Source organism: Microtus oregoni, unplaced genomic scaffold (assembly GCF_018167655.1).
Source record: "Microtus oregoni isolate MIOR12 unplaced genomic scaffold, Mior012 000048F_ref0000485, whole genome shotgun sequence".
Classification (NCBI taxonomy): Eukaryota; Metazoa; Chordata; class Mammalia; order Rodentia; family Cricetidae; genus Microtus; species Microtus oregoni.
The window spans coordinates 4,550,329-4,572,065 of record NW_024543222.1 but is presented as its reverse complement, the minus strand read 5'-3'; the positions used below and the strand labels follow the sequence as shown (position 1 = coordinate 4,572,065).

The following is a 21,737-nucleotide window of genomic DNA, read 5'->3' as shown; positions in this document are numbered from 1 at the left end:
GTTTTGCCTGCATGTCTGTGTACCATGTGTGAGTGAGTGTGATGTGTTTGTCTGTCTGGTGAACACAGAGGCCAGAAGAGGCCATCAGATCTCCTGGGATTGTTGTTTCACATAGATATCGATGCTTTTCCTTGCACCAGGGTCCTCTGGAGGAGCAGCAAGTGCTCTGGACTACTGACCCAACACTCCAGGCCCCTAAATTTTCTTATGCATGGCTGATTTCAGCGATAAAGGATTTTGATGCAATTTCAATGACAAAACGATTTTTCATTATTTTTTTTTAACAGCTGGTGGAGTCTTGTTTTTGCGAGACAGGGTCTCATTTAGATCTCGTGTGAGCTCAACTTTGCTATACAGCTGGTGCCGAACTCTCAATTTTCCAGTCTTCACTATCCAAGAGCAGCGATTGCCGGCTTGAGCCACCATTGCCTACTTCCAAGTTATGCATTTAAAGTAGGTCATTTAGAATAATCGCAAGGAAAGAAAAGCTGCCAGTATGTAAACGGTTGATGATGTCTCGTTTTTTTGGGGGTGGCAGTGGCCGCGACTAATTCCAAAATAAGCACATTATACTTGTCGGAGTTCGGGAAAGGGACTGTGAAAATTCTAATAAAATACACAGACCAGGAGGGACACCCAGAAGAGATTAAGTGGGCTATTGAAGCGCAGAATCTCTGCTGTCCGAGAGGACTAGCACGTCCGCACCCGCGCATGTGCACACCCTCCCAGCCGCCGCCTCTCCCGCCATCTCGGGGGGCCTTCTTTCTGCCTGGCTTCGGACTGTCCGTTGCGCCGCCTGATTCATTGGGAACATTTAGTGCGGACAGGAGGCCCCTCGCGCTTTTTTTCTGAGGTTGTCTCAGTCAGAATGGTGGCACACGAATGGAAGGCTGCAGAGGACCGAGTCGTGGCTGAGACGGAGGGCTCTGCCGCGTTGGGTTGTCAGGCACTGCGGAAGCCGCCCTGCAGAGGTTCCTCTTTGGCAGCTGGCTGCGAGCGGGAGGCCTGAGCGGAGAGCAGGGGCAGCGCGGCGAGATCGGCTTCGCAGGGCCACGGCGCTATGGAGGAGCTCGATTGCGAGCCCGCAGTAACTGTAAGGGCGCCCGGGAGAGGCTTGTTTTATCGCAGCGTGAACAGGCTTGCCTTTCTAGCTGCGGGACTCAGTTGCCACCGTCCGGGATGTCAGATTCGCTGCGGGCCGGTTTGGGCGCTGGTGGTCCCTTGGCTTCAGCCCAGCCGCGGAGGCCCTGCTGCATCCCCTTCAACCCTTGTCTTTCTGACCTTTCTGCCTCTCTAGTTTTCCCCCTCGGACGTTAGAGTGAGCTCGCTGTGAGCCCCACGTTAGCTTCTACCTCTCCTGCTGTGCTGGCCCGAGGCTTAATCCAGGCGTCATTCATTCCTGGAGAGTCTTGTCTACCAGTTTCTGTAGGGTTGTTTTCTATTCCGTTTGGACTTGGGAGATATTTTTGATTATGTGTATGTATCAGAATATGCACAGAGGCATCGGATACCACCTGAGCTGGCGTTGCAGGTGGTGGTTAGCCGCCTAACATAGGTGTCGGAAACCGAATTCTGCTCCTTTGCAAGAGCATTAGACACACTTAACTTCAGGGCCCTCTCTCCAGCATCTTTTTTTTTTTTTTTTAAGCAGATGTCAATAATCTGTGATAAATTCATAGCCTGTTGTGATGCCCCTTTCCAAGGCCAGGACTTTGGAGGCTGAAGCTGGGGACTCACCAGTTGAGGCTAGCATGGTAATTACATTGCAGAACCGTTTTCCAAAAGCAACGGTGTAACTCCAGCTCCTGGGGAAGTTGATGCTGGAGCATCAGAAGTTCAAGGCCGGCTTGTGGCCTTGATTACAAAAAAAAGGTTGGAGCAAGTGGGACTTGAATCTCCTGATTTTTTTATCTTCTGAATAAATTATCTTTATGATTTTTTATTTATTTTTATTTTTTTCTTAGTGTTTTCCCTGTGTGAATGTGTTGGAGCCTATATTTACAGACAGTTGTGAGCTGCCGTGTAGGTTCTGGGAATCGAACTACTCTGGAAACCAGTTAGTGGTGCTGAGCCATCTCATCAGACTGTAAATAAATTAATTTCTAGGGGAAACTTTTCCCTTTTGGTTCGGTTTATGGGTTTTCCTCTGTAGGTTAGATAGCCTATAGCTGTGTGGCTTCTACAAATAATGTGAACGAAGGTTCAGAGGGATTGGTCTAAACTGGAGAGAAATGTTTAGACTCACCGTTAGCTGAGGTGACACAGGCTGATGGGAGTTTCTTTTAACACAGTTAAATGTTTTTGTTTGTTTTTCCCCTTTGAGTAACCTACTCTTGCCTGGGATTTAATGATCCTTCTGCTTCAGGCTTCTAAGTGCTCTGCTATACTAGGCTTTTTTTCATGAGAAGTGGCACACTGGGTTGAGGTATCCAGTTAATCTACCTTGCTTCCCTAGGGACTGTTAGTGTCCCTACAGACCTGCTGTCTTCAGCCACACACACCTCGGCACAGGGACTACCATTTCTGATTATGGATTTTTTTCCTTTTTTTTGAATAATTTATTCTTATTTCATATGCATTGGTTTGTTTGTTTTTTGAGACAGGGTTTCTCTGTGTAGCTTTGTAGACTCTCATGGGACTCGCTCTGTAGTCCAGGCTGGACTGGAACTCACAGAGATCCGTCTACCTCTGCCGCCTGAGTGCTGGGATTAAAGGCGTGCACTACCACTGCCCAGCATGCACTGGTGTTTTTTGTTTTTTTTTGACTGTGGCTTCCTCTTTATTGGACACGTTGTAGATGACACACAGATCTACAGTTAAATAATTATTAAAATATCGACCAGGACTACAGTCCTGGCCCAGGGCTCCAAACCAGAAGCAATAAGGAATGGGGGTGATGGGCTGGAAGTATTCCCCCAACATCACCAAAACCCATAAAACAAGGCTCTTGAATCCTGTGCACTGGTGTTTTGCCTGCATGTATGTCTGAGGGTGTCAGGTCCCTTGGAACTGGAGTTACAGTAGTGAGCTTCTATGTGGGTGCTGGGAATTGAATCTGGGTCCTATAGAATTGCAGTCAGTGCTCTTAAGTGATAAGCCATCTCTCCGCCTTTTTTTTTTATCATTATTATTTTTTTTTTTTTGGTGTTTCGAGACAGAGTTTCTTTGTGTAGATCTGTCTGTCCTGCTCTGTAGACCAGGCTGGCCTGGAACTCGGAGATTTCCTGCTTCGTGAATGCTAGGATTAAAGGTGTACTCTCCCCTGCCCAGCCTAACTCTGCATTTCTATGATTACACATTGGCTGAGAAGAAAACCCTTCCTAGGAGTAACTGTTCCTGTGCCTCCTGTTTCCCTAGTGGATTCCAGGCGTGAATTCCAAGAAGAAGCAAATGTGTTTTGACTGGGGTCCTGGGGAGATGCTCCTGTGTGAAACGTCCTTCAACAAAAAAGGTAGTTCTTGTTTACTTCCTCTTGGAACATTTGTTGATGACTTGGGGCAAAAACTGAAGTTATTTGCAACATTTGTGTGCGACACCATCGCCCGGCAACATTCAAAATTTTTTTTTTTTTTTTTTGGTTTTTCGAGACAGGGTTTCTCTGTGGCTTTGGAGCCTGTCCAGGAACTAGCTCTTGTAGACCAGGCTGGACTCGAACTCACAGACATCCGCCTGCCTCTGCCTCCCGAGTGCTGGGATTAACATTCAAAATTTTTAAATTTATTTTCTGTGTGTGGGTTTTTGGCTATATGCATATCAGTACACCAGTTGTGTGTTTGGTGCTTGCAGAGACCAGAAGAGGGCGTTGGGTCCAGAAACTAGCAGTATAGTTATGTGAGTAGCCATGGGAGGTGTAGGGAGTTGGAGCTAGGTCCTCTAGAAGAGCAGCCTGTGTTTCTGTGTGTGTTTTTAGATTTATTTATTTTGTATACAGTGTTTTCTCTGCATGTATGCCTGCACACCAGAAGAGGGCATCAGATCTCATTAAAGATGGCTGTGAGCCACCATGTGGTTGCTGGGAATTGAAGTCAGGACCTGTGGAAGAGCACCAAACCATCTTTTCAGCCTATCTAACGTTTAGATAAGAATCCTGCTGTGTTGCTTAAGCTGAAGCCAAACTCGGGGTTCAGGCAATGCTTGCAGAACTGTAGGAGGATGGAGAATTCCAGGCCAGCTTGTGATACACTGATAGACCCTTTCTCAAAAGCCAAGGCTACCATAGGATATCACTCAGCGGCTCAGTGATAAACATCTCTAGCTTGTGCAACACCCTTAATTAGATTACCAATATCACCAAAAAGAGGAAACCATGTTGTGTTGCCGCTTGTAATCCTAGCACTTGGGAGGCTGAGGCAGGAGGATTGCCAAGACTTTGATACCATTTTTGGCTACTGAGACCCCATCTCAACATTTCCCGTCCTTTGGGAAAAATTTATTTATTTATTTATTTATTTTTTTTTTTGGTTTTTCGAGACAGGGTTTCTCTGTGGTTTTGGAGCCTGTCCTGGAACTAGCTCTTGTAGACCAGGCTGGTCTCGAACTCACAGAGATCCGCCTGCCTCTGCCTCCCGAGTGCTGGGATTAAAGGCGTGCGCCACCACTGCCTGGCTAATCTTTTTTTCTTTTAAGATAGGCTTAGTGGGGGCTGGAGAAATGGCTCAGAGGTTACTAGCAGTGCCTGCTCTTTCAAAGGTCCTGAGTTCAATTCCCAGCAACCACATGGTGGCTCACAACCATCTGTAATGGGGTCTGGTGCCCTCTTCTGGCCTGCAGGCATACACACAGACAGAATATTGTATACATAACAAATAAATAAATATTTAAAAGAAAAAGATAGGCTTAGCTGCCTAGAATTCAGTATGTGGACTAGTAATTTGTACTTTATAATTCTCCTGCCTTAATCTCCCAAGTGCAGAGTACACAGGCATGTGCCTCCAAGCTCAGCCAGTTTAATCAAAGAATGAAATACAAGAATGGTTTCTCTTTTGGGGAAATGGTAGATGTTAATTTTTTCTTGTTCTGTTGCAGACAAATCAGAGACGGCACCGAGCTGCCCCTTTATCTATATCGTACGGAAAGATGCAGATGTTTACTCTCAGATTTTGAGAAAACTCTTCAATGAATCCCATGGAATCTTCATTGGCTTGCAAAGGATTGAGGAGGAATTGACCGGAAAATCCAGGAAAGCTCAGTAAGTAGGGTGCTGGTAGATGCTGAAGTCCGTGATGAAGTAAAATGCATCCTTATTCTTGTGAGTGACAGAGGATCACAGGACTCCTGGTGCTCCTGTGTCTTTTCCAGGATGAGACTTCTTGATTGTGTAAATACTGTTGGAAGACTTACTGGGTTTATGAGCTTTTCTATTTGGATTCCTGCTTCATTTGTATGTGTCCCTTGTATGTGCCCATCCTCCTCCCCCCAAAAATAAATAAATAAATAAATAAATGGAAGGCTAAATAAGCCCTTGAATTAGATTTCATTTTTGCGGGATTTGAAAATTAAGCAAGTGGCTCTTTAAGAGCTGGCAGGGGCTGGAGAGATGGCTCAGCGATTAAGAGCACTACCTGCTCTTCCAAAGGTCCTGAGTTCAATTCCCAGCAACCCGCATGGTGGCTCACAACCATCTGTAATGAGATCTGGTGCCCTCTTCTGGCCTGCAGGCATACATCCAGACAGAATACTGAGAATACTGTACACATAATAAATAAATAAATCTTTTTTTTTTTTTTGGTCTTTCTTTTTTTTTTTTAATTTTTTTTATTTATTTATCATATATACATTATTCTGTCTACATGTATGTCTGCATGCCAGAAGAGGGCACCAGACCTCATTACAGATGGTTGTGAGCCACCATGTGGTTGCTAGGAATTGAACTCAGGACCTTTGGAAGAGCAGGCAATGCTCTTAACCTCTGAGCCACCTCTCCAGCCCTTTTTTTTGGTTTTTCGAGACAGGGTTTCTCTGCAGCTTTGGAGCCTGTCCTGGAACTAGCTCTTGTAGACCAGGCTGGCCTCGAACTCACAGAGATCCGCCTGTCTCTGCCTCCCGAGTGCTGGGATTAAAGGCGTGCGCCACCATCGTCCGGCTAAATAAATAAATCTTAAAAAAAAATAAATAAATAAAAATGAGCTGGCAGCCAGAGCTGCATAGTAAGACCTGCCTCTTGCCTCCTTAGTACTGGGATCAAAGACGGGCTACCACCACCTGGGCTTTTTCCATTTTGTTTTAATGTCTTCTTGTATGTCATTTCATTTCTTTGCAGGTTAGTTCGAGTGAGTAAAAATTACCGCTCTGTCATCCGGGCCTGTATGGAGGAAATGCACCAGGTTGCAGGTAAGGACCTTGTATGTATTTGAAGAAAGTATCTTGTGCTGTTTCCTCTAGAGGCCTTTAAGGAGGCTATTGTGTAGTTCAAAGTGGGGCCTTGGTTTGATGTGATGTATAAGCATTTCCAAAGAAAATGGGTGGGTATCAAAAGAAACAAGAGGAAACAAAGCCATGCTGAGCTTAGTGGGGCTAGTAGATTGACTAGAATCAATTCAGCTTGAGTGCTCAATTGAAATGTTTTGTATTCTGCTAGTTGCTGCTAAAGATCCAGCCAGTGGCCGGCAGTTCAGCAGCCAGGTAAGGGTAGCTGTTTTCATTGGTAACATTGTGTCTTTCTGTGTCCTCGGTGTCTAGGGTGGCTTTGGAGTCACTGTTGCAAGTTTCTTCTTTCCAGGTAGACTAGCAGCTCTTGGGGTGGCAAGTGTGGTTTCCAAAGTGCTGGTGTTCTCTTCAAGGTCTAGCTCATTGGAACTCAGGATCTGTTTTCGTTTTCTTTGGGAAAATGAGTCCTGAGTACTTGGTGTTGATGCATTGTCATTGGAGGCGGAGAGCTGAGCTGTTGGGACTACTGTTTAGTCTCCTGAACTTGGCATTTCTGCTGAGTAGCAAGCAGTTACAATTCAGTAGGGATATAAGGTGACATACAGGGCTCTCTTTCCTTAGTGGGATCCCAGGGATAATACCCTGTCTCAGACTGGCACGGTCTGTTTTCCTGTGAAGCAAGGTTCAAGGAGTGATGATGTCTGTCTGAACTGAAGCATGGTGATGGTGGTGGTGGGGCACGACTTCATCTTCCTAAGGACAGGGTCCAGGTCCCCTGAAGCATGTGTGTCTGTGCATTGTGTGTGTGCCATCCCTGCAGTTGTCAGATCCTCTAGAACTGGAGTTTCAGATGGTTGTTAGCTACTGCATGGGTGCTGGGAATCAAACCAAGTTCTTTTGCAAGAGCAGCCAGTGCTCTTCATGACTGAGATCTTTAGCCCTGGACTCAACCTTTAATGGCTTGTTTCCTAAGCTGCAGTCCATGGCACATGAACCTTTTTCCTTTTCCTTTTTTATTATTTTAAATAGGATCTTATATAGTTCAGGCTGCCCTGGAAGTCCTTATCCCCTACCCTCACATTCCAAGTGCTGGGGTTACAGGCAGGGCTGGCATGGAACCCTTGACACTCCTGCCTCTGTCTCCATAGTGCAAGTTCATAGGTGTTCACCACTGCCCTTGCTCCAACTTTGCAATTTTGTTCTGCGTGTGTGTGTGTGTGTGTGTGTCTGTTTGTCTGTCTATCTATCCATCCATCTCCCTCCCTGTCTATCTATCTATCTATCTATCTATCCATCCATCTCCCTCCCTGTCTGTCTATCTATCTATCTATCTATCTATCTATCTATCTATCTATCTCCCTACCTATCTATCTATTTATCTCCCTACCTATTCATCTAATTTATTGAAAAAGTTTCTCAAAATTATTTCTTCCTTTTACTCAAATAACACTCCTTCTTTAACCACAATTTGTCAAGAGCATAAGTATGTTATGCTAGTTTACTTTTCTAATTCATATCAAAATAAATTCATGTGTTAGAATTATGCAGATTTTCCTTTTTTTGTTTTGTTTTGTTTTTCAAGACAGGATTTCTCTGTGTAGTCTTGACTGTCTTAGAACTAGCTCGGTAGACCAGGCTGGTCAAAACTCACAGAGATCTTCCTGCTTCTGCCTCCTAAGTGCTGGGATTAAAGTGTGTCCCACCATCACCCAGGTTTTTCTCTCCCCATGTAAATTCCAATCCTGGTCTGTCTGGTGGGAAATCTTCCATAGGAGTATCAGTGACTGTTGGATTTGTGACTCAGGCTCTATTATATTTTTTTGCCTTGCATTCAGATTTCAGTAATATTTTCTGTTAGAGTTGTCTCCATTTCTTCTGTAGGTCTCCATTTTGTCAGCCATGGAGCTCATTTGGAACCTGTGTGAGATCCTTTTTATTGAAGTAGCCCCAGGTAAGCCCAGTTTGTTTGTTCTGCTTAGGCTAACTCTGTCATAGCATCACTGCGCCCCTGTTAGCCTCTGTCCTTTCTCTGCTGTGCTGTGCGCTGCTGCTCAGAGGCTGGAGCTGCGCTGCTCTTCAGTGTCACCATCAGGACAGAGCAGCCACAGAAACGGCCATCTCATCAGCTACCACAGGAAGTTACATAGAGAGCCTCTAGGAACTTACAGCGTTAGGTAAATGGCGTTTCAGTGTGGGCTAATTAAGCAATTAAGGGCACTGCCGCTCTTTTATAGGACCTTGGTTCAGTTCTCAGCATGGTGGCCCACAAGCCTCTGTACCTCTAGTTCCAGGGGATCCAGAGCTCATGCAGGCCTCCGCTAGCATCAGGTATGGATGGTGCACAGACACAGGCAGGCAAAACGTACACACACGTTAAGAAAAAAAAGAGGCCGGGTCGTGGTGGCGCACGCCTTTAATCCCAGCACTCGGGAGGCAGAGGCAGGCGGATCTCTGAGAGTTCGAGGCCAGCCTGGTCTACAAGAGCTAGTTCCAGGACAGGAACCAAAAGCTACGGAGAAACCCTGTCTCGAAAAATCAAAAAAAAAAAAAAAAGAAAAAAGAAAAAATACTGAGAAACAGTCAACTAGCATAAAGAGAATGCTCAATATGTGTACTGTCTGCAATTCAAGTGGAGGTGATTTTAGAAGGGACTAGATGATGTACGGCCCAGAAGGGCTAAGAAGGCTGTGGCTGGTCATCAGGCCTGGCGACACACTCCCTCACTAATTGGGGTTATTCCTTTGATTTTGAGTTAAGTTGTGACCCATCCAGTGTCTGTCCTCTGTTCAGGGGCTGTGGTTTGCCCGTTTGTTTGTTAGCTTGCTGTTTCCCGTGACTACGCATAACCTTCACCTCTGCGCAGCTCAGCATTTCACCCACACTCCTGTAAGCTGACTTAATGGAGAGGCAGAGGCCGTTAGGTTACATAGCAAGGTCTTACCTGAAGAGGAGTGTGGTGATGTGGGCAGTTAATCCCATCAGAGGCCAGCTTGTTCTGTGCAGAGAGCAGTCAGTGATCCATAGTAAGCTTCTACCTTAAAAAAAAACCAAGGGACTGGAGAGATGGCTCAGTGGTTAAGAGCACTGGTTGCCTTTCCAGAAGACCCTGGTTCAATTCCCAGCACCCACATGGTAGCTCCCAACTGTCTGTAACTCCAGGATCTGATTCCCACTCACAGACACACTTACAGGGGGAACACTAATACACATAAAAATAAAATAAATACAAAAAATAAAATAAATACAAAAAAATGTTTAAAAAAAATTAAGAGGTGGTAGGCAGTATCCCCTTAAATCTCAATAGCAGGAGGGTCTCTGAATTTCAGGCCAGGCAGATGTACTTTAGTGAGACTCTGCTTCCAAAAAGAAGAGGGGGGAAAAAAAAGAAAACAAAATGGGGCTGGAGAGATGGCCCATAATTTAAGAGCACTGGCTGCTGCTTCAGAGGACCCAGGTTTGTTTCCCAGAACTAATATGACCCACAACCTGTGTGACTCCAGTTCCAGAGGTGCTGCATACATGCAGGCAAAACACTCAGAAAAAAAGGTAGGTAAATATAAATTTTAAGAAAAGGTAAGCCAGACAGTGGTGGTGCACCTCTTTAATCCCAGCACTGGAAAGTCAAAGGCAGGGGGATCTCTGTGAGTTCAAGGCCAGCCTGGTCTACAGAGCTAGTGCCAGGACAGCCAAAGCTACACAGAAAAACCCTATCTCGAAAAAACAAACAAACAACAAAAGGACAAACCAAAAAATAATCACCAACAAAATCCTCAAAACAGAACAATAAATAACTCCCCAATACCATAAATTCAAAGTGATAACACAAACTTAGTTATTCAGATACCTCCCCTCTCTAGTAGATTTTGAAAATTCCATTTATCACCACTGATATATACCATCTCATTAATGCCAGTAATCAAGTAGCCATTTCAAAGGCTGCACACAGGCTTCCATATTTGTAAAGACTCCAGCTGTGGCAGGGTGTCGTAGCATACCCTTACAAAGCGCTGGCTGACATTCCTAAACACTCCCAGCACTTGGGAGGCACAAGTTCAAGGCAAGCTTGGGTTTTAGAACACAACCTTGTTTCCACAACAGCAAAAACTTGATGTTGGAGAGATGTAAAGTCTGAGGCAGGTTCTGCTCCTTCCAGGATCCAGTGAAAGATGGTCCTGCCTTGCAGAGAGGGAGGACTGATTTGTAAGCGTCTTGGCTTTTCCTCCCCAGCTGTAGAAGATAAACCCTGCTGCAGCCAGGTTTTCTGCTTTAATGTCAGTGTTTGTACTTTGGGCAAAGTGGAATTTGCTGCACATGCATCTGGGGTCTGTGTGTGATAGGAGTCTGTCTTTTCAGCTGGCCCTCTCCTCCTTCATCTTCTTGACTGGGTCCGGCTGCACGTGTGTGAGGTGGACAGTTTGTCGGCAGATGTTCTGGGCAGTGAGAACCCAAGCAAGCACGACAGCTTCTGGAATTTGGTGAGTATGATGTGGGCTGGCCTCTCCCTTCTGTGCGCATTCTGTGTCCTGGTGCTGGCAGGGATGTAGGGCTGCGTTCCTGCCACCCAGCTCCCGGCCGCCTGGCTAGCTTATGCCCCAAAATAACGACACACAAACTGTATTCATATAAACACTGCTTGGCCCATTTCTTTTTTTTTTTTTTAAGATTTATTTATTATGTATACAACTTTCTGCCTCCATGTATACCCACACGCCAGAGGAGGGCGCCAGATCTCATTACAGATGGTAGTGAGCTACCATGTGGTTGCTGGGAATTGAACTCAGGACCTCTGGAAGAGCAGACAGTGCTCTTAACCACTGAGCCATCTCTCCAGCCTGGCCCATTTCTATTAATGTGTGCAGCACCACAAGGTGGTGACTTACCAGGGAGATTCTAGCCTACGTCCTTGGGTCGGAGCTTCATTGCGTCTACCTCACTTCCTCTTCCTCCCAGCATTCTGTTCTGTTTACTCCACCCACCTATGTTCTAACCTATCAGGCCAAGTAGTTTCTTTATTAATTAACCAATGACCTTCCTCCATCACAGGGGCAAACCGATGACAGACTGCTCCTGGCCTTGGCTCAGTGCTTTGAGTTTATGATCAGAGAGGCAGTTTAACATCTTCCTTCTCTGCTCCAGAGCTAATGTAGCATGGGGAGTAACACTTGGTAGACTTGCTGTTGGAAGGGAAGTTTGGTTTGTCTGTAGACTAAGGTGGGGATGGAGGCAGATGAGCACAGAGGCCATTTTGAGGTAGTAGACTGCTCCAGGGCCGTGGTTCTCATCCTGTGGGGTATCAGATACTTATATTACATTCACAACAGCAGAATCACAGCCATGAAGTGAGTAGCAGTGGAGTAATTGTATGGTGGGGTCACCACAGCATGAGGAACTGTATTAAGGGTTGCAGCATTTGGAAAGTTGAGGACCACTGATCAGGGGCTTGTGTGGTGTCCTAGAATGCCTGCCAGCATCTGCCAGAGCACAGTCTCCAGCACCACAGAAAGAAAAAGAATATCCTTGGTTATTTTGTTGGTTGGTGTTTTATTTGTTTTTGATTCTTTTTTTTTTAAAGATTTATTTATTATGCATACAACATTCTGCCTCCATGTATGCTGACACACCAGAAGAGGGCGCCAGATCTCATTACAGACGGTTGTGACCCACCATGTGGTTGCTGGGAATTGAACTCACGACCTGTGGAAGAACAACCAGTCCTCTTAACCACTGAGCCATCTCTCTAGCCCCTGTTTTTGATTCTTTGAGACAGGGTTTCTTTGCTCTGGTTGCTCTGGCTGTCCTGGAACCTACTCTATAGACTAGGCCGGCCTAGGGCTTAGATATCTTGACTCACAGAGATCCACCTATCTCTACCTCCTGAGTGCTGGTATTAAAGGTGTGTGCCACCACTGTCACCTGGCGACCTGGCTGGTTTGGGTTTTGAGACAAGGTCTCACTACTGGCCTGGAGGTTTTTTTGTTTTGTTTTGTTTTTTGTCTCAAGGGATTAAGTCATAGAGTAATAGAGCTGATAACCTGATCCAAGTCCTCTGACCTCATGATACACAGCTATGTAGATACACACACACACACACACACACACACGAATTAAAACATTTAAAATTAGCTGCCAGCTGTCCTATAACTGACAGTTTGCTGAAGGGTAATATCTTAGTCAGGGTTACTATTCTTATGATGAAACACAATGACCAAAAGCAACTTGGGGCCAGGCAGTCGTGGCTCATGCTTTTAATCCCAGCACTCAGGAGGCAGAGGCAGGAAGCTGTCTTGTGTTCGAGGCCAGCCTGGTCTACAAAGCAAGTTCCAGGACAGCCAAGCTAAACAGCTGAACAGTGAAACCCTGTCTTGAAAAACAAACAAACAAAAAGCAACTTGGGGGAGGTAAAGGGCTTGATTTCCATCTCCCAGAGCCATGGTGCATTGACAGGGGCCAAGGCAAGAACTTCAGCTGAGGAGGACCTTGGAGGCCATGGAGGGGCCCTGCTTACTGGCTTGCTCAGGCTGCTTTCTTAGAACCCAGGACCACCAGTCCAGGATGACACCATCTACCATGGACTGGGCACTTCTCCATCAATCACTAATCTATACCTACTCACAGCCTCATCCTATGGAGGCATTTTCTTAGTTGAGCTTCCTGCCTCTCTGATGACTACAGATAGCCTGTGTCAAGCTAGTAGAAAACCGGCCAGCACATGGTGTGACTGGGAGTTTCTGCTAGAAGGGAGGAATTGCTGACTTGGGCTAAGGGCAGCCTGAAGGAGTCAGCCCTCCCTCCCCTGGGCTGATGCCCCACATTTCTTTGCAGGTGACTGTCTTGGTGCTTCAGGGCCGGCTGGATGAGGCCCGGCAAATGCTGTCCAAAGAAGCTGACGCCAACCCCCCTTCTGCAGGCATGTGCCGCATCCTTGGGGACCTGATGAGGACGATGCCCATTCTCAGTGTACGTGGGAGCCGTCCTTCCTGCCCGGTGTTTGAGATCGGGGTCAGGGAACATGTAGGTCTGGGCGCTTAGTGTCTCACAGCCATTCTCTCCCGCAGCCTGGCAACACTCAGACGCTGACGGAGCTGGAGCTGAAGTGGCAGCACTGGCGGGAGGAGTGTGAGCGGCACCTGCAAGACAGCACATTTGCTGCCAGCCCCCGCCTGGAGTCTCTCTGCAAGGTATGGGGCGGGGGTGGGGAGTGGGGCTGGCACTTCTCTTGAGACCCTGGCATCCCAGGTGGCAAGGAGCTGGCTTCTCTGTGGAGAAGGCTGTCAAGTCACTTGACTGCAAAGAGGGAGCTTTTAGTGTCTAACTGGCCCAGCTGCGATCAGCAGAGAGCTCAGAGAACCTATCTCCTCAGATCATGCTGGGGGACGAGGCCACCTTGTTGGAGCATAAGGAGCTTCTGAGCAACTGGTACCATTTCCTAGTGACCAGGCTGCTGTATTCCAACCCCACAGTGAAACCCATTGACCTGCACTTCTATGCCCAGGTGAGTGAGTGACAGTTGACTCCCTCATTCTTGGGAGAGGAAAGTTCCTTCTTCAGTCCTTTGAGAAGAATTCCTCTCTGGCCTGCTCACATGCCAGTCCTGCCCCAGCCCCCACCCCCAGTCACTGCTTCTGTCTTGGAGGTTGAGTGGGCTGTCTGTCACCTTCCACAGTCCAGCCTGAACATGTTTCTGGGAGGTGAGAGCAGTCCGGAGCCACTGGACAACATCTTGATGGCAGCCTTTGAATTTGATATTCACCAAGTGATCAAGGAGTGCAGGTAAGGCCGCCTCACTTTAACTGGTCTTTTGTTTTTTTTTTTTTTTTTTTTTTTTTTTTTGAGACATGGTTGATATCCTGGAACTAAGTCTCTAAGTCTCTGTAAACCGTGCTGACCCCTAACTCCCAGATTTCCCATTCGCTCCTCTTCCTTCCTTGCTGGGATTAAAGGCATTTGTACCACACCCTGTGGTTATAACTGTTTTAAGGGGTACAACTCAGCAGCATTAAATCTACAGCAGCCATCGCCTCCATTCACTTCCACAATGTCTTGTTCCTCATACTTTTTTTTCTGAGACAGGGTTTCTCTTTTTAACAGCTCTGGCTGTCCTGGAACTAGCTCTGTAGACCAGGCTGGCCTCGAACTCACAGAGATCCTCCTGCCTCTGCCTCCCAAGTGCTGGGATTAAAGGTGTGCGCCACTGCCTGGCCTCCTCTTACTTTTTCACTCTTTTCTAGTTTTAGTTCTTCTGTTTCTTTTTTGTTGTTGTTGTTTTTTAGGTTTTTTTTCTGTTGTTCAGTTTTTTTGAGACAGGATTTCTCTGTGTAGCCCTGGCTGTCCTGGAACTCACTCTGTAGACCAGGCTGGAAGTCTGGGGTGAAGGCACTGGTAGGTGCATTTTCTTCTGAGCGTTGAGGTCTGTTGTAGTGATGGCGCCTGTTGTTTAGTGATACAGAGTCTCTCACCGTAGCTTAGGCTGTTTTGGAGTTCACTGTGTAGCCAGGCAGGCCAACAGTGCTGCCTCAACCTTCCAGCTGCTGGGGAACAGGTTTGAGCCACCCTGCTTAGCTCTGGTTGCTTCTTCTGAGTGCTGTGTCCTCCAGGGGGAGGAGTGCCCAGGTGAAGATGGAGGCAGGGGTCATAGCCTGTTAAGTTCCTTTGTGAGCTGATTAGTACATTTCATTTGTGAACAAGAGTCCTTATCACCCCTGAAACTCTGTCTCTGTCCTCACGGCCACTTAAGACTGCTCAGGTCTCAACCAGCAGTGGTGGCGCAGACCTGTAATCCCAGCATTTGGGAGGCAGAGGCAGGAGATCTCTGAGTTTGAGGCCAACCTGGTCTACACAGCAAGTTCCAGGACAGACTCCAAAAGCTACCTGGAGAAATCCTGTCTTGAACCATCCCCCCTGCAAAAAATATCTAACATGATAGCAGGAGGGAAATCCTTCCCATTGTCCAGATGTATTGTAGCAAATCCAGGTCCGTGTTTCTAAGCAAGGCTACCTGCTGCCACACCGGACTTCCTCCTTCCCAGCAGCCTGCCGATCAATTCTCTGCACAACACAAACAGCCAGGTGCTTAACTACTACATACAGAGAAGTTTTTCCGTTTGTTTTGTTTGAGACTATGTAGCCTGTGCTGGAACTCACAGAGTGTCTGCTTCCCAGTGCTCGGATCAAAGGCATGAGCCACCGCACCTACAAGAGATTTATTTTCTGAGGCATGGTTCCATGTAACTCAGGGATTAAACTCATTGTGTAGCCAAGGTTGGACTTGGACTCCTAATCTTTTTGTCTCCATTTCCCCGAGTAGAGGATCACAACATCAGGCAGGAAGGATCACCTTTGATTACTTTGGACACTCCCTAAAGCTCATTGCAATGAGGGGATACACTCAGGGTGAGTGCTATGAATCCCAGCCATGACAGTTCAGTGACCCAGCTCATTGAAATTAAACTGCTGGGAAGCACTCTCCTCAAAGTGGGTGCACGTTCAGTAGGCACCTAATAATTATACGTTCACTGTTCCTAGATTTTTCTTCTTACATTTACATGTGCAAGTGTATGCAAGTACACACCAAAAGCCACAGCATACATGTGGGGGTCAGAGGACAATTTTCTGAAGTCAGTTTTCTCTTTCCATAATGTGGTTCCAAGAATCAAACTTTTCAGCCTTGGCGCCAAAGGCCTTTTACCTGCTAAACCATCTCTCAGCCCCTTTCTAGATTCTTCCATTTCTTTTTTTGAGATAGGGTCTCATGCAGCCCAGGCTATCCTTAAACTTGTGACGTAGTAAAGGCTGGCCTTTGAACTCCTGATCCTCTATTATAAACTTGAGCTACAAGCCTGGCTATTTCCTAAGTATATCATTTCTTGCAATGCTTTTTTGATTGTCCTGAAATGGAAACCAATATAAACAAGGTAGCTCTGAAGCTCCAGTGAAATCCCCAACTCATTAAAAGAAGCCATTATCTGTTTGCATGTGGACAGGCAGGAGACCTGAGCAGTCTTCTTGTTTGTTTGATTGATTGGTTTTTTGAGATGCGTGTTTCTCTGTGTGTGTAGCCCTGGCTGTCCTGGAACTTACACTGTAGACCAGGCTGACTTCGAACTCAGATCTGTTTTCTTATGCTTCCCGACCATTGGGATCAAAGGTGTCAACACCGCCAGGAGTTTTTTTTAATGTTTGTGATGCATGTATGTGTGTGTGTGTGTATGTATATATATACATGTGTGCATATATGTGTATATATACATGTGTGTGTGTGTGTGTGTATATATATATATACATACATACATACACGCCCTGTTGTTTCCAGTAGACGTACAAGGACAGATTTTGAGTGTTGGTTCTCTTCATTATGTGGGTCTTGGGGATTAAAGTCAGGTTATGCTTGGCATCAGGTTCCTTTCCCTCAACCATCTCTGCCCAATCTTTGTCTCTTTAGAACATAGTTTATGTGGCCTTCCTACTCTTCTCAGTCATGTGATTTGGTCCCTTCCCTGACCTCCTTTTTCCCTTGATGTCTGGATTTGCAGCATTGCCTTGAGCAACTGGTGGTTTGTAGCTCACCTCACCGACCTTTTGGATCACTGCAGACTCCTCCAGTCACACAACCTCTAGTAAGTTGGCCAAATGCACCGATCCTCTTTCTTGTCATCAGGCCTCTGAGGGAGAGCCAGTAGAATGCACTGGAGCAGGTTAGGTTGCAGGAGCCCTGCAGAGGGTAGGCTTGCAGTCCTGTCTTGTTTTTTCCAGTTTCGGTTCTAACATGAGAGAATTCCTTCTGCTGGAATATGCCTCAGGACTGTTTGCTCATCACAGGTAGGAAAGCCCACAAATGGTAAAGACCTTGTGGATGCCAGTGGTGCTTCACTGGTTTTGAGGAGTTGGGAGGATAAGCCTCAGGTAGCAGTGCCCACAGCCATAGGGCAGCCAGTCTAGCCTTTCAACATCTGCCTTCCTTCTCCTCAGCTTGTGGCAGCTGGGGGTGGATTACTTTGACTACTGCCCGGAGCTGGGCCGAGTTTCCTTGGAGCTGCACATTGAGCGGATTCCTCTCAACACAGAGCAGAAAGCCTTGAAGGTGCTGAGGATTTGTGAGCAGCGGCAGATGACCGAACAAGGTGATTCCAGGCTTTTCTCAGACTGTCCTTGTTTGTCAGCGCATGCCAAGGCTGAGCACAGCTGCCAAACACTGTGACACCTCACCTTGCCACTACAGCGGAGAGACAGTGTGTGTACATGCTCAGACACAGGGCCACCATCAGGGAGGTGGTGGATTTTCTAGGTCTTTCTCTTCTGGAATTGCCCTGTAAGAACTAGAAAAATCAGCCCTTTGGCTTTTAGAAAAGATCTACCTGTTCTCACATTCCATGCGATCTGTGGTCAAAGCTGAGCGTCATATGTCAGTGTAAGTGGGTGGTAGCTACCAGCAAAACCTGGAGCAGTAGGGAAGCTGGGCAGGACCACAGTGACAGGCATAGGTGTCCATAGCTTTGTCCTCGTCCTCCCACTATTGCTGAGCAAGAAGCACTTGCACACTTAAACCATGACCTGAAGGAAGGAAGGTTGATTCTGTGGTCTTTGGATGGATAATGGTGGGACTATTATGTCAGGGAAAACCAAAACCTTTTTTGCCTCTCAAGCACAAAGACTCAGGAAGCCAGTCTAGTGGATGGGTCACCTGTGACACTGGGCAGAGTGAGGACAGAAAGAATAAACTATGGTCCCGCAGTGGTGGAGCACACCTTTAGTCTGGGCACTCAGGAGGCACAGGCAGGTGGATCTCTGAGTTCAAGGCCAGCCTGGTCTACAGACTAAACTATGAAGTTCCTGGTTCTTCACACTTAGCTGTACATTGAGCCCATAGTACTTTAGATTGTAATGAGGCTATAGCAAGGCCATGTCTGTCCCCACACGTCTCTTCACGGGAGGGATCGTAAGACTTTGCATTTTGTCTTCTCTCCTCCAAAGTTCGAAGTATCTGTAAAATCTTGGCCATGAAGGCTGTCCGTAATAATCGCCTGGGCTCTGCCCTCTCTTGGAGCATCCGTGCCAAAGATGCTGCTTTTGCCACACTCGTATCTGACAGGTGGGTGCAGCTTTCTGGTTGGCTGGGAGGTTGGAGTTTGAGGAGGGCCTAGTACTGCTGCTCTAGCCTCTGGGTTGGGTCCTGCAGATTCCTCAGGGATTATTGTGAAAGAGGCTGCTTTTCTGATTTGGATCTCATTGACAACCTGGGCCCAGCCATGATGCTCAGTGATCGACTGACTTTTCTTGGTGAGTCTCTGCATTTTTTTCCATGAATATGAGGGGACCATCTTTCTAGATTTCTCCAATCGACATAGAAAACCTATGTGCTAGCCTTTGCAGAATTTTGGTAACATTCTATTTCCAAGTCATTACAAACTTAGGGAAATGTAGAAATGGCACAAGGAATGACACCTTTTATATGCATTTCTCATACATATCTTTGTTTCTAAGACAGGGTCTCACTGTGTAGTCTTGGCTGTCCTGGAAATCCCTATGTGGACCAGGCTACCCTCAAACATGGAAATGTGGGGGCTGGAGAGATGGCTTAGTGGCTAAGAACACTGATTGCTCTAACAGAGGACCCAGGTTCAATTCCCAGCAACCCCATGATAGCTCACCACTCCAGTTCCAGAGGATCTGACACCCTCACACATACAGAGAAAACACCAATGCACATAAAAAGAAATAAATCCTTATGAGGCGGTGGTGGCACACGCTTTTAGTCCTAGCACTTGGGAGACAGAGGCAGGCTCTGAGTTTGAGGCCAGCCTGGTCTACAGAATGAGTTCCAAGACAACCAGGGCTACATAGAGAAACCCTGTCTTGAAAAAACATCACATAGAAATTTGTCTCGCCGGGCGGTGGTGGCGCACGCCTTTAATCCCAGCACTCGGGAGGCAGAGGCAGGCGGATCTCTGTGAGTTCGAGACCAGCCTGGTCTAAAAGAGCTAGTTCCAGGACAGGCTCCAAAACCACAGAGAAACCCTGTCTCGAAAAACCAAAAAAAAAAAAAAAAAAAAAAAAAAGAAATTTGTCTCACCTACTTTAGGCTAGGATTATGGGCCTAGAGAATGGAATGTCTTTCATGTCCAATATATCATCACACTTCCAGAGATTTTTCTCATCACTTTTATGAGCTGGCAGTTCACTACAGTTAGAGAATAACTTTATATTACCAGAACTCAGAGTATTTTAATCTTTTTTTCCTTTTAAATTTGTTTTTGACATGCATTGATATTTTGCCTGCGTGTGTACTGTGTGAGGGTGTCAGATCCTCTGAAACTGGAGTTACAGACAGTTGTAAGCTGCCATGTAAGTGATGAGAATTGAATCCAGGTCCTCTGGGACAGCAGCCAGTGCTCTTAATACTGAGCCATCTCTCTAGCCCTTTAATCTTTTTTTTTTTTTTAAATATGTGTTTATTTATTATGTATACAATATTCTGTCTGTGTGTATGCCTGCAAGCCAGAAGAGGGCACCAGACCTTATTACAGATGATTGTGAGCCACCATGTGGTTGCTGGGAATTGAACTCAGGACCTCTGGAATAGCAGTCAGTGCTCTTAACCTCTGAGCCATCTCTCCAGCCCCCTAATCTTTTTTTTTTTTTGTTTGGATTTTTCGAGACAGGGTTTCTCCGTAGCTTTTGGTTCCTGTCCTAGAACTAGCTCTTGTAGACCAGGCTGGCCTCGAACTCACAGAGATCCGCCTGTCTCTGCCTCCCGAGTGCTGGGATTAAAGGTGTGCGCCACCACTGCCTGGCCCCTTTAATCTTTTTTAAAACTTCTGTTTTGTGTATGGGTGTTTTGCCTGCATGTGTATCTGCACCCTGTATATGTGTGGTGCTTGCAGAAGCCAGAAGAGGGTGTGGGGTCCCAGAGGACTAGAGTTACATGGTTGTGCTGCCTTGAGGGTACCAGGGACTGAATCCATGTTTTCTGTAAGGAGTTAGTACAATTAACCATGGGACCATCTTTCCAGCTCTTATCTGATCTCCTGCAGTCAGAGTGCCGATATTTCCGCAGATTTGGTGTTCCTTTGAATCCTATGATTTTCTATGAACTTGAGACTATTGTACAAACATCCCAGGGTATGGAGTTCTAGTTTAAGGATCAGGTAAGTGGAGAGGCATGTTCAGGTGAACTCCCGCCTTTTCTAACAGGAAAGTACCGGGAGTTCCACAGACTGTATGGGGAGAAGCGCTTTGGTGACGCTGCTTCTCTTCTGCTGTCCCTCATGACCTCTCAGATCGCACCCCGTTCTTTCTGGATGACTCTGCTCACAGATGCCCTACCTCTTTTGGAACAGAAACAGGTAAGGCTTCATCACACCTAAGCAGAGTTTATTTTGTCCTTTGGTGGTCTTCGTTTGGTTCTTTAGCCATACAGATGTTCGTTTTTGCCTCTTCCCACGCATCTGAGTGTATTACAAGGCTCATGAAAGAAAAGCCAAAGTGATGCTATTTGCCAGTGGTGCTGAGCCTGCTAGAGGGGTGGATGTGAGACGAGGAGCTGGAGCAGCAGCCCAGGTCCTTGGAAGGAAGGTCTTCCCTGAACTTGGACCCATGCCTAGCCCAACAAGGCTCTGCCAGGGGAGCAGCTAAGTGAAGCATCCTTTTTTCCCTAGGTGATTTTTTCAGCAGAGCAGACATATGAGCTGATGCGCTGCCTGGAAGACTTGGCCTCAGGGAGGCCAGGGTGTGGTGAGCCCGACGCCCAGCGACTCCAGGTCATTTTCACTTGGGGGAGGTGGTTCCATATGGAAGTGGGAAAAGGTTTCTGTCCTGTGATTTCCTTCCATTTTCCCTGGTGCTGATGAACCATATGTCTTTTATTTAACCTGTCCTGTGACATACCGTTTCTAGGACCAAGTGGGATGGATCTAGTCTTCCTGTCCCTTTTGTGTGCACTGCAGAGCTATCTAGTGCTGTGCTGGTCTTGGGCTGAGCCCAGAAGCACTAGGGAATGCTGCCTCTTGTGCCTCACATTGCCTTTCTGCTCTTTAGGATGATGACATAGAGACCACCAAGGTGGAAATGCTGAGACTGGCTCTTGCCCGGAATCTTGCTCAGGCAATTATAAGAGAAGGCTCACTGGAAGGTTCCTGAGATAAGCTGAGGACAGTTGCAATATAGTAACTTTGTATGGCAGTGTAAATAGATTTTAAAGGAATAAATTTTTTGCAAATATAAGGCCAGTTATTAGTCTGACCAAGGAGTTTTTAATCATTGTCTTGAATCTAAAGTGACAAAAATGAACAAAATGTGTTTTGTCCTGTTTCTGAGAATGGTCTGAGAGCACCACAGGACTGGTGCAGTCTTCCTGCCCAAATGGAAAGCTTGGCCAT

The 21,737-nt window shown here is 46.5% G+C and overlaps 1 protein-coding gene across 1 annotated transcript; it reads left to right on the top strand.

Moving 5' to 3' along the window:
- The first annotated feature begins 908 nt into the window (after positions 1–908).
- Positions 909–21,610, top strand: Nup85 (nucleoporin 85). The gene is made up of 19 exons (XM_041636089.1): positions 909–1,093; positions 3,358–3,451; positions 5,026–5,188; positions 6,260–6,330; positions 6,578–6,621; positions 8,248–8,317; positions 10,720–10,841; positions 13,189–13,323; positions 13,422–13,544; positions 13,727–13,858; positions 14,030–14,136; positions 16,896–16,979; positions 17,116–17,181; positions 17,332–17,483; positions 18,334–18,451; positions 18,539–18,639; positions 20,554–20,705; positions 21,018–21,119; positions 21,397–21,610. Exons 1-19 carry the CDS (start codon positions 1,061–1,063, stop codon positions 21,496–21,498), a joined length of 1,971 nt encoding a protein of 656 aa, XP_041492023.1. The 5' UTR covers positions 909–1,060; the 3' UTR covers positions 21,499–21,610.
- Positions 21,611–21,737: the final 127 nt, after the last annotated feature.